This window comes from Periophthalmus magnuspinnatus, chromosome 14 (genome assembly GCF_009829125.3).
Source record: "Periophthalmus magnuspinnatus isolate fPerMag1 chromosome 14, fPerMag1.2.pri, whole genome shotgun sequence".
Taxonomy (NCBI): Eukaryota; Metazoa; Chordata; class Actinopteri; order Gobiiformes; family Gobiidae; genus Periophthalmus; species Periophthalmus magnuspinnatus.
The window spans coordinates 30,763,222-30,780,444 of NC_047139.1; the positions used below are offsets into that span (position 1 = coordinate 30,763,222).

The 17,223-nt window shown below is 40.1% G+C and overlaps 1 protein-coding gene across 1 annotated transcript in view; it reads left to right on the top strand.

The window, feature by feature from the left end:
- Positions 1-17,223, top strand: part of dchs1b (dachsous cadherin-related 1b) — a 110,106-nt gene that overhangs the window by 82,915 nt on the left and 9,968 nt on the right. The window contains exons 7-23 of the mRNA XM_033978076.2: positions 1,175-1,406; positions 2,568-2,804; positions 3,841-4,887; positions 4,952-5,139; positions 5,370-5,466; positions 5,661-5,818; positions 8,118-8,552; positions 8,814-9,109; positions 9,743-9,858; positions 11,965-12,204; positions 12,672-12,797; positions 13,198-13,407; positions 13,775-14,031; positions 14,494-14,700; positions 15,450-15,846; positions 16,216-16,329; positions 16,662-16,873. Coding sequence (XP_033833967.1) covers positions 1,175-1,406; positions 2,568-2,804; positions 3,841-4,887; positions 4,952-5,139; positions 5,370-5,466; positions 5,661-5,818; positions 8,118-8,552; positions 8,814-9,109; positions 9,743-9,858; positions 11,965-12,204; positions 12,672-12,797; positions 13,198-13,407; positions 13,775-14,031; positions 14,494-14,700; positions 15,450-15,846; positions 16,216-16,329; positions 16,662-16,873 — 4,569 coding nt within the window. The remainder of the gene's footprint in view (positions 1-1,174; positions 1,407-2,567; positions 2,805-3,840; positions 4,888-4,951; positions 5,140-5,369; positions 5,467-5,660; positions 5,819-8,117; positions 8,553-8,813; positions 9,110-9,742; positions 9,859-11,964; positions 12,205-12,671; positions 12,798-13,197; positions 13,408-13,774; positions 14,032-14,493; positions 14,701-15,449; positions 15,847-16,215; positions 16,330-16,661; positions 16,874-17,223) is intronic.

Here is a 17,223-nt window from a genome sequence, read left to right on the forward strand (position 1 = left end):
CCCCTTCATACTGTTTCATCCCCTTCAGTTTCACTAGCGCTGTTTTTAGTGCTGCCATAAAACCAAACCCACAAATACAATGTAACACAAACTTACCCATCTCTCTTGACAATTACTTACATCATGATTAACTGCCTCCGTGGATGACAACCTCAGCAGACAACACGCAGACATCTTTCTTTGTACTTTTTACTTTTTTACATCTGCTTCATGTTTAGGGCAACATAAATCTATTGTCACAGTGTCACAAGATAAAAGTCTAAGGCTGTCCCGATTGAAAAGCAGACAAGAAACAATTGAATGTTTGTCTTAAAGTATTTAGATTCAAACAGGATTTTCCCAGCAACATTTTTTTGTAATGCTGAACATGTTGTGTACTATAGAGCTGCAAAATTCCAGTAAGAGAAAGAAATAGACACAATCTAGTACGTAAACCATTTGAAAAGTGTTTCGACACTTATTCGGCCTCACCCACTTTTGTCTCCAAATGCTACCAAACCCCGATTTTTGTGGTGGCACTTCCAGTTAAGCGGGAATCTCCTTCATTTCAATGGAGAATTAAAAAAAAAAGTTTTACCTCTAAAATCTGATATAAAGTATGTTTGTTTGTGTAAAATGTTCAATGTTCATGTGCACTAGCAATTCAACACAGCACGATTCTCTGGAGTCTTTAAAATGGCTCTGTAATCCGTGTTGAATTTATTTGCTGAGGACAGTGTCGCCCACGGCAACATCCGGAATAAGAAAAACACAATATAATTCTTGTTTTCATAAAGGTAAAGATATTATAATGTCTTGAACTGTTAAACAAATGAGAAAAAGAGGAATAATTTAAAGGTGCACTGTATAACTTTTCTGGTGGATGGTATGCTACCAACTAACCTCAATATAGATTTCATTGATTTGCCTAGAATGTTCCGCAGTTTAGCATTAATTACTTATCTATTTCCATGGAAACAAACACGTAAAGGCACAAGGACAAATTACAGGTCAGATCTTTGGAGAGGTGACCCCGCTCACTGTAAGCAATAATACAACTCTAATTGAATAAATGCAAGATAGATGCCATATTGTGGAATATTTCAGACAAAGCAATACAATCTCCATGGAGACAAGCATGTGACGGAGACCCTCCAAGGTAAATCTATAAATGTACTGTTTTTCCTATTTTTAGGGTGGCCTCAGCTCAGTTGCCCGAGTGAAAGTGACCGTGGTGGACATCAATGACAACCGCCCCACCTTCTACCCCGTCTTATACACGGTCAGCCTGAGTACCCACAGTGCACCAGGAACCTCTGTTGTCAAGGTAACAGCCAACGACCCTGACTCTGGTCCCAACGGGAGAGTGACGTACCGAACTGCACCAGGAGGGGGCTCTGCATTCTTCACACTCAACAAAGACACAGGTGATTTTACAAAGGGCATTCTTGTATTAATGTGTCTGTTAATGTGAGTGCAGCGCTATGAAGTGTATACAAACTGCACGATTGGGTCAAGGCCTTGGCTGGCGTCTGTACGCCTTAAGTGCCTCTAGTTTTATGCTATTGTATTTCTTTTTTACACTCTTGAAAAAGCAGAACAAATATTTAAAAAGGGCTGCAGTTATCCATTATTTTAGTTTAGTTTTTACCTCCCATAAAATATCCTTAAACACATATTAGGGTGCACGCACACACCCAGTTGAACCATACCCAAGCACAGATAGCGCCTAAAGCGCGGCAGTGTGAGGGCAAAACACTTTGGCCCGGTTGGAGGAGGTGGGCCAAAGCACAGTATGGTTGCTTATGTATGCGCACACGCACCATTTATGCTTACGAGCCCTGTCCTGTGTGCGGAGAGTATAGAGGATAGAAGAAAAAGTGAATGAACCTGCTCCAAACTCATGACGAATCCATGCTCACATTCAGTCAGGACTGTGGACATTATTAACCTCACTCCTCCACACTGTTGTTTAATCCATAAACTCACAGGACTATCACAGCAGGACTCATATCTGCCTCATTGTTTAGCAGATATTTCGTGCCGAAGGTTTCTCCGCTAAAGCGTTAGTTCTGCTGTGCCACATGTAAACAAACGGTGCCGTGTGATGACATCACTGGGCCGTGGTTCAGTTCAGTGTGTTTTGTGAGTGTGGACCATAGAACTCTGTCTATGATAGTGTGAAAATAAACTCATATAATATACAATAAACTCCTGGATCTAAAACACACAGCTTCTCTGTTGTACAGTCTGAGCTGTACAGGCTTCCTGTGGAGACATTTGGGATTTTTCATAAATATGATCTTTGTGTCCCCAAATGGAAACATAATTGTTAACTGTTATAATGCATTTACAACTAGTAAAACGGTCTATATGATAAAATTAGTTCATGCATTTCGTGTTTTGGTTTTCAATTCCATGCCCTTTCAAAAGCAAAATGAACTCTGACCAGTATGTAATAAAGCTAAAAGGGCTCTCTGTAATATACGGCCTCATGACGGCTACTCGCATTCACAGGTCCATTGTGATTCGTTGTATAGATATTTTTTAACCAATAGTTATATTCATCATATCTTTATTCACTGTAGGTGTGATCTCCTTGTCCCGTTCACTTCACGGTAAAGCCAACACGGTAATCCCCATGGTGATCACGGCTGAAGATGGCGGAGGTCTGAAGGCGCCGGTCGATGCCAGAGTGAACATCAGTATAGTGGGTGGCTCAGTGGCGCCCCCTGTGTTTGAACAAGCACATTACTTCTTCACTGTCCCAGAGGATGTGCTAAGGGGAACTGCGGTGGGGGTGGTCCGAGCGGCTACCCGCACAGGTACACGCATTTACTCAACTCTGTTGTTTATATTTCAGTATTTGGGTTTACATGACAAATTCCCAACTATAAGGAATACATGGATAGAGTTTGGATCATATTAAAAACAAAGTGGTATTTTATTATCCTTATGTTCTATTTTCTGTCTGTTTCTGTATAATGTAAAAAATACATTTCATATCAGATCTTTGGACCTTCCGTTGATGTTTTATACATAGGGGCCCTGAATGCACAACATCGGCCCTGCTCAAATACCAACTTAATTTGTCATTTGTTGAGTAGAACCAGGGCTCAAACACTAATGGAGGGTCATATGGCATCTACATAATGCATAGTGCATTAAGGCATCACATCCATCAATGCTGCCACTGGTTACATGAAATATTTCTTGCACTACCAGTCTTGGGATTCAATTCAAAGTAATAGTAAGGAGTCCTAAGTGAAATATACCCGAGGTGGAGTGGACTGAAGATAGTATCTGTTTGAGTAACTGTGCAAAGCTCTCAGCATCTATCATGAACCTTGAGTGATTCCTCTCCTCTGAACGCAGCAGACACAGACGGGCCATTCGCTTCACCACAAGAATGTAAATGTTCATATTGTGTAACAGTTTAATGTGTGGGATTTATGTGCACTTACCTGAGCGAAATATAAGACTGTGGGTTGTGGGTATAGTGCTGCTATGTGCTTTTAAGTTCATTCACCATTCTATGGTGGCGGTAGATTTATGGAGGCAACTTTAGCTTCATAATTCTGTTTTGTGCATACAGTAAACATTTTCATTGAATTTAATGAATGAATTCAATGAGTTGTTTGCATTAATTGTGTCTAGTATGTGTCACAAACTAAAATAAAGATACTGTATCATTACAAGTGCAGGACAGAGCCGAGGCCTTGGAAGATGTCTGTTGTCTCGTTATAATATAGTGTTGATGCTCATTAGTTAATCAATAGTTTGTTTTAGACTTCCTTCTCACAATTTACAATATGTGTTAAATAACTTCATTAAAAGTACTCTTCCCTGTGCTTTTCTCAGGTGTTTCTAAGGACATCTTGTATTCCATCTCGTCTGGAGATCCTGATGGCTACTTTACTGTGGACAGTTCTTCCGGTACAATCCGCACTGCTCTGCCTTTGGACCACGAAATCTGCTCCAGTCTGGAGTTGGAGATCCAGGCCCGATCCGGCTCCCCTCCCGCCTATGGGACGTCTCGAGTTCGAATCACCATCTCTGATGTCAATGATAACTCCCCAGTCTTCCATCCTTCATCTTCTGAATCTTTACTTCTACCTGAAATCACCAAAATGGGTGCTGTAATCTACCGCATACAAGCCACAGACAAAGATTCTGGTCACAATGGTCAGCTTAGTTTTGACTTGGTTTCTGCTGGAGCTGCCGGAAGTAGCGGACAACGAACATTTGGCGTGGACCGGGGCAGTGGGGAGGTGCGACTTATTGGGACTCTGTCTTATGAAACTGTCCCTCGCTATGACCTCCAAATTGTTGCCAAAGATGGTGGCGCACCCCAACTTAGCTCCACCTTCACCCTTGTTGTTCACATACAAGCTCAAGATGCACAGGGCCCGCATTTTGACACACTGACATATCGTGTTGAACTGAGAGAAAATACGCCACTTAATACTCGGTTCTTGCAAGTTAGAGCTTTGAACAGAGAATCTTCTGGAAATGGTGGTACGTCATCTTCCTCTGTGTCCTACCGCCTTCGACCAGATGGTGACGCTGCAGGATTTGGGATCATGCCCGATAGCGGTTGGCTTTTTGTTCGAAGCTCTTTGGATCGAGAAGTTAAGGATATGTATCTATTGACTGTCTTAGCCACTTCAGGACAAGGGGGTGTGGGGAGAACCGGTAGTGCAACAGTAAGGGTAACAGTGACTGATGAGAATGATAATGCACCAAGACTAAGCCAAGAGAGAGTGTTTTTAGCTGTTGGGGAGAATCTAATGGCTGGGACTGGCTTTGGAAGAGTATCTGCGACTGATAGAGATGCAGGGCTAAATGCTAGGCTAACTTACAGACTGCTGCATCCGGACAAGCACTTCCAAATCAATGCACAAACAGGTAACGCTAACTTCCAAATGATGCTTTCTAAAAATAATTAAAAGTAACCCAGATTTTCTTTTAGGTGAGATAAGTACACGCCTTGCATTGGACCGAGAGCAGCAGTCAAGTTACCAGCTGGTTGTGGTGGTCCAAGATGGCGGCACACCACCGCGCAGCGCTACAGGAACTGCTCACATTACCGTACTGGATGAAAATGACCATACCCCAACATTTACTCATGTGAGGCCAGACAGGGAACTGCTGCTACAGGTAAGGCTGCTATAGGCAATATAAAATAGTTATATATATTTTTATATAGACATATATGGCCAATGATGTTCAACACAACAGCCTGTGTATTATCCCTCACAAGGTTACAAACAAGAATGCTGGATATTTTACTGCAAACTATGAAAAAAAACAAAAAATAATCACTTTCTAACAGCATGGAAATGCGTAGTTATTTCTGTATTGTTACCAACTGTCTTTAATCTTTGTAGGTCAACGAGGGGCTTCCATCTGGAACTGTGATAACAATACTAACAGCCAAAGACGCAGACGAGGGAGAAAATGGCACAATTTTCTACTCTTTATCAGGTCGGTGTAATCACTCAGTCATACAAAAGTGTTTCCATAGTAACAAAAGTTTCAAAAAGTCATCATCTGGACTAGATTTTTGTATTGAATGAATTGGCTTTGATACTCTTTAGATATTATTTATAAATTGTTTCTAGACTTAGTTCTTCCCCTCCAGGTTTTACTAATAAACTCAAATCCGTTGGTCTCTACAGGCCCCAGAGCAGAGCGTTTCTCCTTGAACCCAAACAGCGGTGAGCTCAGGACGGCCTCTCCTCTGAGATGGGCCGAGCGCTCAGAATACTCCTTCACTGTGACTGCTGCAGATCACGGGACACCAGGCCTCAGTTCCACCTGCCAGATACGCATACAGGTAACCACACCACACTATGGCTTTATCAAACAGGCCCGTACTGAGTGTATCCAATTCACAAATAGCCACAAAGGAAGGACGTTGGATATAAACTGTTGGCATCAAACCCTAACTTGTTTCTAGCTCACAGACCTTTTACGACAAAATTCTAAACATGCATGAATGTTTCGTAGCTTTTTTGATGAGAGGGTTTTGCTTTATGGGGCATTAGAACATCATATGGAAAAGTTAGATATGGGCTTTAAAATGGCCAATTATTTATCAACATATCAAGTTAACATTCTTTTAACATACTATACTGTACCTGTAGTGTCTCACCTTAATCCACCAGCCCATGAATTGCAAAAGACATTTATAAAACGATACAGAAAGTTAAGGAGGAAACTAAATCTTTGCCTGTCTAAACAAGAGATATTTCCAATCTACTTCCTCCTTCCTGCTCCAGAGGTTAAAGAGGTAACCAAACCCCATAGTCCGCGGGAGGCTGGAACTTGTCTGGACCCAGTTACAAATTTGGACTCTCTTCAGGCCATGTCTTGCATATCAACATGTTCAATCAAGAATTTCAAATTATGGAAGTGGAAGTATTTTTTCAGGGTGGTGGTGTGTTTTGGTTCAGTGTTTTTAATATGATTTTATTTGAAAGAGGAAAGGAGCTGCTAATTACAATGGGTGTGCTTGCTTTTGGTACTCACTGGCTTCATATATGCTTGTGCAAGTTTGAGATTAGGCAGAAGGAGAACAGGCATCTCGGAATCAAACGCTCCCAGATGAGATTTGATGGAAGCCAGCTGCATCAAATCACATCAAGAGGAAAAGTAATACATTGAAATACACACAGTAGCTGCCTGTAGGACATACACGCTGTGAATGTAAAAACATAATGGTAACATTCCACCATAATGATTTTGAGTTTTCACCAAACAGAGGACTCAAGGACATTTTTGGACTAAACTGGCTTCATTTAGAATGGCAATTAATGAACAACTATTAAAAATGCTATACTATATCTCTAACAGTGCACTATGTAACTTTTCTAGTGGGAGATCCACTACCTGTCAATGCTTTGCTTGAAATTCTCCACAGTGTGGCATTAAGCATATCTATTTGGCATTTATTTAATTATGCATGTTATTATTGCTCTAAAACAAGCATTTTTACCATGAGTAGGTCTACCTCTTCAGAGATTTGACCTGTAACTCACAAATGTCTCATCACAGCGATAGATGGGGGTAAATTAATATAGCATGTACAAATTACTGATGAGAAGACTTTATTATTAGATATTAGAGGCCACACCTTTTAACATTTTGGCTAAACTCTGTGTTCTATTTGCATTGTAATCAAGTAATCTCTAATACAAAATACAGTAATTATCGTGAAGGATTTCTCTGTTTTACATCATACAAACCAGTAACTTTTCATTAGGCCAACAATAATTGTGTTCATTTGTTCCACAGTCAGCCCATAATCTGATGTTGAGTTACAGCTTGTTAACATCTCTGTTTTTTCACTGTCCACACACTACTTTGAGCTGTCCTTCAAGTTTCATATGCACCAAAGTTTAGTGTCTGTTGACTTTTTGGCATGCATTGAAATATATCGTTGTTAACTTGACTTGGATAATTTATTCCCATCCTGATCATTATGTTTATGTCATAGTTTTTGCTCTTATCTTTTAGCCAAAATGCTACAACCTCAGTATTGGTATGTGTATTGGCAAGCATGTACGTAATGTCTTCATGTGCAGTTCCTCAGAGGGTAATTAAAGTAATAACAATAAAACTGAAACAGACTATAGCACAAGGCTGTGTTCAGGGATGGGCTTGGAACAGTCCGATATAGATTCATTGTCTGTGAAATATCATCAGGAAATTACAGCCAGCAACATACATAGCGCAACACTCCACTGTTAATGGAATACAACATTAACACTTATATGAACAATCACATTTTGTGTTATTTGAAATTCTGGTTAAAAACTGGAACTAAACCAGAACTAGATCAGAACTAAACTAGTACTAGAACATGACCAAACCAAGTCTATATCAGGACTAAACTGTGCAAAATTTCTTGGATGATTGATTCGTGAACTATTATCTTTGGTTTTCAAGCTATTTCAGTGTAGGACTGTTGCAATAGTAATAAAGATAATTCATTTTATTTATCAGGCACTTTACATTTGAAGGCAAATCTTAAAGTGCTACAGTCAAATGGTCAAAAAAGTCCATACAAAAATAAAACTATGACTGAAACTAATGAAGTGATATAATATTGTTGTCATTGTGTTCTCTTTCAGGTCCTCAGTTCATCCAAATCCAACCCAAAACCCAATGTTCTCTCTATGATGCTGAACATTGTCGAGGGGGCCACACCGGGCTCCGTGATTGGCTCTGTGCGATCACGTGACCAGTACAACTCTGTAGAGGGTCAGGTGACTTATCTGGTTGTGGGTGGTACCGACCGTGATGGGACGTTTATGGTGGACCGGCTAAGAGGAGACGTGTATTTGGTGAGGGAGCTGGACTATGAGAGGGGCTCGAGGTACACTCTACAGGTGGAGGTGTCTGACTTCTCACAGGCGTATCCCAGCAGCCACCTGGTGCAGCTAGACATCTATGTACAGGACAACAATGACCATGCCCCCCACTTCACACAGGACCCCATTTCAATTGTGGTCCAGGAGAACACCGAACCGGGGGCATTTGTGCACACGTTTCAAGCAATAGATCAGGTTTGTGAGCTTACTGATGTTGGACATTTGGAGTGAAGTGAAAAAATAATTTAATTCAAGCTAAACCTTTATTGGTGTTTTATATTTTGAACCTGATATATTATCTTTTTAGCAAGATTCATGTCATTCTGAAACTCACTAGGCATGACTTGTTGTGTAGGTGCCAAAAACTTGAGCTTATATTACTTCCATTTAGAAAATTTTGCAAGTAATTGTTATTGAAGAAATGTAACTTATGTATTTGTCTGGTTTACTTTTCAGGATGGCAGTGGCCCCAACAGTGATCTCCGGTATTCCATTGAGCACCAGTGGCCCGATACAGCTGACCTTTTGACCCTGGACCCTGTCTCTGGAGTCTTAACTTTGGGACAGAGGCTGGACCGCGAGACCACGCCCTCTCTATACCTGGTGGTGCGTGCTACAGATCAGGCAGTGGATCCATCGCAGCGCCGGTGGGGATCGGTCACTGCCAGGATTTTTGTCAGGGATGAGAATGATAACGCTCCAGTCTTCAGCTCTCCATCTGCAGTCAGCGTCATGGAGGACCAGCCCGTGGGGTGAGGAATGGTCATGGTCATGGAATGGTTTTAGGGGTTCAGATGCCATAATTGTGATTGGCTGTACTGGCATTATTAGTCAGAAATAAATCATGTCATGTTAATAGGAGCAGGACAAATGCTATTAATATTGTAAACAGGCAAAACTTCCATAGAGATGCATTAACAAAGACAATATAAATAAAGTACACAAAAGAGCCATTGAACAACCCTATTAATTGCTGGGGTACTACTGGGTAATACAGTAATCACAGTAATCAGTAATCACAATCACATTATATTGTCAGAATTGTTTTGAGTGACTGCTACCTTGAGAAGTGAGCATCTTATAATCTTCCTTGTTTGACTAATAGGCTAACGAGAAATTCAATAGCGTGTGACTCGGACTGTACATACACAAGGAACGGAGGACGGAGGAATGAGGAATGAGGAAGGACGGAGGAAAGAGGAAGTACAGAGGAAAGAGGAAGGACAGAGGAAAGGGGAGGGACAGAGGAAAGAGGAAGGACAGAGGAAAGGGGAGGGACAGAGGAAATTGGAAGGATAGAGGAAAGAGTCAAAACAGTGTCACACCACACACCTTTAACTCTGTAGTCTATATTTAATGTCATTCTTCCTGTCTCTCCATAACAGTTTTGTGATCTTGTACGTGATGGCTCGAGATGATGATGAAGGCGAAAATGGACGTGTCTCGTACAGGATCCAGGCAGGAAACAGTGCTGGTCGCTTCAGCCTGAATCCCAACACTGGTAAGCCTTTTCTCAGCCTGAGATTCAATCTAAAAATATCAAAATGCAATAATAATAAAATGGACTGTGTGGTTAGAGAGAATTTTCCATAAATATCCAATTTACACCCCATCAGTGCTGTATAAATGGTAGTATAATTTCCTCGCTGAATGATTTAACACAAGCTGAAATGTTGAGAGCTTCATGTGCGATTTCATTGTGGATATACATGATTCATACAGAACTGACAAACTGACAAACTGACAAACGCAGAAGCCAATATTTCCATTATGACATTATTTTCAAAGCATCTATGGTGTTTTGACTGCTAAAACACTGCTAAAACACTCAACACACTTACAACCAACTACTACAAAATATATATAAATGTTGCAGTAGATCTATCCGTGGGAACCATTTTCTATTTTGGCTGGGGAGGTACGCCGCCTTTGATATCTTATACGTGCCATTATAATCTCTTCATCACCAGTGCAGGGTGGCGAGATGGTGGCCGTGCCTGACGTTCGCTGAAATAAGATTAGGCACACAGTTAATGCATGTTCCAGATGGACGTCTTAGCTATTATAAAACCTGAGTTCACTTTCCCATGTTGAACTTCAGATTAATAATAGCAGTAATGGCTGATTAGTATTTAGCAAAGACATTTACCAAACCACTTTGCTAATGTGTGGTGTATCATTAGCCTGGTTAGCTCTCTAAATGATATGTTTTCGCTGCCAATGTGAAGTTGTGCTATTAGAAATTATGACTGCTCAGAGAATTTCAAAGAGCACTTTAAAGTTTACGGTCTCGTCTCTTGTGGTTTTGAAGTATATATGTTTTATTAATGCTCTGAGAAGATTTTGCCCTTTGCCTTACTTAAGTGCTGTCGTAGTTATATATGCTCAATATTTCTACTGTTTGTGAAGAAGATGGTTTGTTCTGGTCAAAATGATCCTGAGAGCTAAAGTGACCAGACATCCCTATTTACCCGGAACAGTCCCAGTTTATCCAAAATCAGTTATTTGTCCCAGTTTTATGCATCTCCCAGGGGTGCTTATTTTTTATTTGATTTGAACAGTAAAGGGGGAAATACATTGTCATTTGTTTACAAAAAATGCACCAACAGAAGTCTCTCAGATTCTGACTGACAAAGTCGATAACGGACAATGTTAGCTGCTCTTTTCAATGTTTTATTTATACCAACCATCCCAATCTGGGTGTGTCCCAGTTTTGAATTTTGAAAATCTTCTCACCCTGTGCTAAATACTGACAAAATCCTACCGCGTTAGAAGGGCTTAAGAGGTTAATAGGTTCAAATTAGTTCAAAGAAGCTTCTGCTATACATATATGGCCTGTTAAACTTGTTAATGTCTTTAGACGCTAGTCCATGGCCATTTTGATACAACAGGATATTAAATCACCAATATATAAGCCATTCGTTTTCTTCAAGTACTATACCAGCTTTGTCAGTACAGTACTTTGGCTACAGAGCAGAATAAAATGGTGAATATTCTTTCAATCTGGAAAAAAGAAACATCAAAGCTCCACAAAAGTCTACAGTTGACTTGATATACGTCTTTGGCTTTTGAGGACATTCATGAATTATAATGGCCTATCCTGTATCGTTCACTTGTTTAACCCGGACACTATTGGCTGCAGTATTCAGATGCACACGTCATGTTTCCTATCACTCTGGCTGAACCCCTTTGTATTTGAGGTAAAGACAGGAGTGAGCGCATAATAGATTCAAATGAAAGTAAGAAATAGTGAATTGTTCCTTTAGCCAAGGTTGTATCAATTTTAATTCCTCTCAGATTATTAGTCTAACCTTTTGCCTCGTGAATTACCCATAATAGCAATTGAGCCCTGTTTGGCTCCATCTGTATGTGTTATTTGGTAAACTTTAATTAGTTCTATAAAAAATAGCTTGATGTGAAACAGTTATTCTGTCATGAACTTCAATTTTAACTAGGAAGCCCCATAAAACAAAAGTAAAATAGCTTTGTTTTACTGCGTCTTTCAGCTTATCCCAAATGCCTCTTTCGGGTAGACAAAATTGCGAGTTTAAAGTTAGAACCTAAACACACCTAATCAAACATTTTAATGATTTTCTGTTTTTTGCAGGCTCATTGTCCATTCTCAAAGCCCTGGATCGTGAAGAACATGAGGTGTACAACTTGACCATCATTGCAGAGGATCATGGGATACCTCAGCTGTCCACGTCTCAAGTGCTGAGCGTCCAAGTGATCGACGTGAACGACGAAGCCCCGGTTTTCCAGAGGGTGGAGTTTGAGACCGTCGTTATGGAGAACAAAGGACCAGGGACCACAGTGCTGACAGTTACTGCCACAGACCGCGACCAAGGTGGACTTTTCACTATAATCTCCAACTTTTCTGTCTGTAGGGTTCAAAGATTCTGGTCCTGAGCTTTTTTAAATATAATTTCCAGCTTTCATTTTTGCCGAAGTAACAAAAATTTCAGTAAATATTGAATTATATATAGCGTAGATCACATTTAGTGTTAAGTGTAGGCCTATATAATTTCAGTTAACCAGAAATGAAATGGTCCCATGGTGGCAATGGAAAATATTATGTTACTATATCAACTTGAGTAGGGATTATGAAAGACCAGTGCTTGTGCAGGAGAGCAGCAAACCAAGCAGTAAACTGTTATAAATAGACAACAGAACCACAAGCTAAGGAGCAAGCTAATGAAACGTGTGGTTAACAGCACACACAGCTTGTATATGTGGAGTCTAATTGGGTCCTTAAATGTCTTATTGAAGCCACACTGGTTTATCTGATTAAATGTTGTGTATTTTTGAGCGCAGGTTCTAATGGTCATGTGACGTATGGAGGGGTGACGGAGGAGGGCTTCCTGATTAACCCTGTGACTGGAGTCATCACCACCACCAGAGAGCTGGACCGCGAGCACCATAACCACTACACTCTGACCGGTGAGAGATTTTAGATTTTAGGTTTTATAGCTGATTACATCTGGATTTTTTAGTTTTTGCACTAGTGCCACAAATACGGGATCATGCTCATACATGCATTAATCAGTACTATTTTTAATGAAAGCCATAGATCAATATGTCTTCTTTAATTGGGTATATCGAGAATATATTTGCAACTATAAACATTTAAGTTAGTAATTAAATATTTACTGTACATAATACAATTTTAATTCAATTTTTTTTAATGATGAAGCTTTTGTTCTGCCATTAGCGATGCACACAATCCAATGATAATTACACACTAATTTCAGTATTCATTCCATTGCATCTTCCAACTTCTACAGTTCAGGCATAACACAAAAAACCCTACAATTTAAGGTTTTGTCCATTGTCTCCTCAGTCTATGCCAGAGATGGAGGGATGCCTTCAAACTTCGCCAAAGCGGTAGTCCGTGTGGAGGTGCAGGATGTGAATGATAATGCCCCTGTGTTTGCAAAGCTTTGGTACGGTCTGGAAGTGCCCGAAAACCAAGCTCCTGTAGAACTGTGTGTACTGAAAGCTACTGACCCCGACCTGGGCCCCAACGGAGAGCTGGAGTACAGGATTACAGGTGAAGAGCATTAAATGTATTTTGGATAGACATTTCATATATTTTTTTTTATTTTAGTGTGGCTATTGTTTTACATTTATTCTGGGGTAGGGGTTGTGGTTCAAGTAGAATTAAGAACACCCTCGTAACATCTATATTCTTTTAAGTGCTTGATAGGACCAGTGCCTTGGCAGAGGTCTGTAGTCTCTGTAGTTAAATGTATTTTTGTACTTTCATACCACCTTTTTGCTCAACAACAGTGGGTCTGGAGTCAATTCACCCACATGTGCAGAGTTGGCATAGCCCACTTATCCCTCTTTCTTACATCTTTCACCACTCATTTTACAAAAACATCGTGTAATTCTCATTCTTTTCCCCTTGGCCTCAGGTGGAGATCCAGATGGAGATTTCCAGCTCCATGCCAGCACAGGAGCTCTGTCCACTTCTGGAGCCCTGGACAGAGAGAGCACTGCAGAGTACAACCTGGAGGTGGTGGCTACAGACAAGGGCAGCCCGCCTCAGAGTACCACAGTCACAGTCAACGTGCGAGTGTTGGACGTCAATGACAACAGCCCTGTGTTTGAGCGAAGCAGCTACACGGTGGAGGTGTCTGAAGACGCAGTAGTGGGAGCACCAGTTTTGGAGGTACGGGTCATGAATAAAGTATAATAAAGGCTCAGCTTATTAAAATGACACTGAGTAAACCAAATGTTAACACGAAAAATGGACCAGAAAAAACATTGTATGCATTTATTATAGAATTATAGTGTCAGCTTCAGTGTTTGAGATCGAGTCCTGAATCTGGATTTGCTTAAAGTCTCTTCCCACTCTAAACCCCTATTTTATGATTACATTTTGATCTGTCTAATAAAACCTTCTGCATGGGGAAACCAAATTAAGCAGATGTATAAATAAATAGTATTTGGCTTAAGATGATTGTTGCAGCAACACTTCGCACAATACTAATGATGATCAGAAGCCACAATGGATTTGTTGCAAGTTCTAGCAGAAAATAACCTGTTTTGTCCTCTAATTTGTCTAACTAATAACAAGTAACCCTGTTTTCATATGATCAATACAATGATATGATGTTCATCTAATTTCAAGGTCAAAGCTACAGATAAGGATGAAGCATTCAATGGAAAGATCTTGTACTTCCTGAGTAAAGAGGCGCATGGTGCATTCACTGTTGATGAAAACACGGGACATATCATCACAGCTGCACATCTGGACAGGGAGAAAGTGGCCACATACACTTTCCAGGTGCTGGCTGTGGACCTGTCCCCAGCTGAACCTAGAAACACCTCAGCTCAGGTAAAATATAATCCCAAAAAATTCCTACAAAAATATCACTGACCACCCACCTAATATGTGACTATGACCACAATGCACTTTAAATTCCAACTATTTGTAAATGAGAAATGTGTTTTGGACTGCAGTAGCTTGTGCTGACTGAAAACACCTCACAGGAGCAGCTGGAGTCCATTTGCCGATCCATCACAACTTTGCCAATGTCAAACTTACTTAAATCCTTTTACTTCCCAATTCTCCCCTGTTGTTAAAACACTAAAACTTCGAACACAAATGTTAACTTGTTACATACAGTGTCCCACCCACCAACACAAAACAGTTGTGTTATGAGTCACCTAATATGTTAATGATCACAATGTGGATATTAGTGATGACAAATTAGGACTGTCACCATGGCAATTAACAATAAAATACCCACTGAAGCACCAAAAAAACACACAAAAACATGATTTTATTATAATCAAAAATTATATGGTAGGGTTTTAAAAAGTATTCAAAATGTCAGCCATGGCTGCACAATTCATGTAAGTGAAATCCATGATTTTATACAGGTAATTTCAAACAAAGGAAATCTTTATATTTAATTCATTACTGCAAATCTGGGCTGTCTACACTCACACATACACCACTTTCATAATAGGCAATGTGGGTGAAATGTCTTGCCTAAAGACACAACGGCAGTTTTTTGGCGCCCCACTGTGGCACCTGATATTACCTTCTATAATATACTCATACTTTCTTTTTATTTCCAGGTGATAGTCACAATCACAGATGTCAACGACAACGCTCCGTTTTTCCTCCAGGATCCACTCATCATAGAAGTCTCTAGTAAACGTAGCCAGCGCGTTTTGGCTACAATGAAAGCAGAGGACAAGGACTTTGGAGCAAACGGTTCTGTGTTTTACCGGTTTGCCACTCCAGTCAAAGGTTTCAGTATTAACTCTCTGACAGGGGAGATCCAGGCCACAGAGCCCCTCACAGGCCTGACACAGGCCCAGAGGACCCTCATCGTGGAGGCCATGGATCAGGGGAGCCCCGCCCAGTCTGCACAAGGCGTGGTGGTCATTTTTGTCAAGGAGGTGCAGTACAGTGGCATTAGGTTCTCCAGAAATGCCAGAGATGTCAACATACAAGAAAATGCTGCTAAAGGTTATTTTCTTTTTGTTTTTTTGTCAATGTTTATCTGTAGGTCAATTATTTGCACATTAGTCAAGTTATCTGTGTAATCCCTCAGTCGTCCAGGTCTGATCCAAAGCAAAAGAAAAATATAAAATCTGTCAACTCGACAACACGTTGTAGGAGTGAATACATTTGGCTGCTCATCCAATGCATTTCTTCAGTTTTGAGAAAATACTTTGTTATTAGTTAAGATAATAATGATTTATGGTTTTGGTTTATAAATAAATCTGAGATTGTCAATGTTTTTAACAATACTACTGTAATCTTATATAGAATGATTTCTTTCATATTCATTTTCAGTCTTTGTAATCAAATGTCATGTTACTATGTGTTCTTCAGGCACAGCAGTATTTCAGGCTGTGGCTCAACACCCAGATGGCTCAAACAGGGGCATCAGCTACAGTCTATTCAGTGGGAACCGAAAACAGTCTTTTAGTATCAGCTCCTCGAGTGGTGAGTTCACTCACAGATTAGACAAACTAATGATTTTAATTCATTCATTTTAATTAATTGTTAATATGCTTTAATTATTTTCCTTTTTTTATTAATGCAAAATATGTTGTCAAAATATATAACTATAATTCTTTAGACAAGTATTGCAATTAGACTTTGATTTATTTTTGTTTGAATGAAGATTCACATTACTGTACATATTTTAAATCAGCACAGAGGCTAACTAATAGACTAAACAGGCTAACTAACTAATCTAAACAAGGGCTGACTAATATGAACTGACAAATTCATAAAAATGTCATATCAGCCCATGTTTGTGTTTCCTCTTGCAGGTGAGATCACAGTGGAGAGCTCTAAAGGTCTGGACTTTGAAGACTCTCCCAGGCTGCGACTTGTGGTGAAGGCAGAGACGGTGACCTCCACGACTTTTATGGCCATAAACCTGATCCTGCAGGACGTCAACGACAACCTGCCCCGCTTCCAACTGCAGAACTATGTGGCCTACCTGAGAGAGGCACACGGACATGAGCAGCCCATTATACAGGTGAGTTAAGTAGAAACTTATAGACAATAGACATATAGATAGTATTTTTTTAAGCAGACCTACTATGCAAAATTGACTTTTTAGAGCTTTTATCAAAGTTATAGCTTTAAGTTGTATTTGGAGTGATTCTTGTATGTGTGAGCAATCTTTAATGGCTCATTTTCAAGACACCATATTGCCAATCAATCCCTGTATTCACCACCAGCGTATGCCCATTGCTTTGTATTTACTTTGTTCTTCAATTTTATCATCATCAGCTCCCATTGGGCACCGCAGCTTTCTAACGCGCAAAACAAACTTGTTTCTTTTAGATAAATATTGCAATTTAAAATGTACAAATTATAACATAA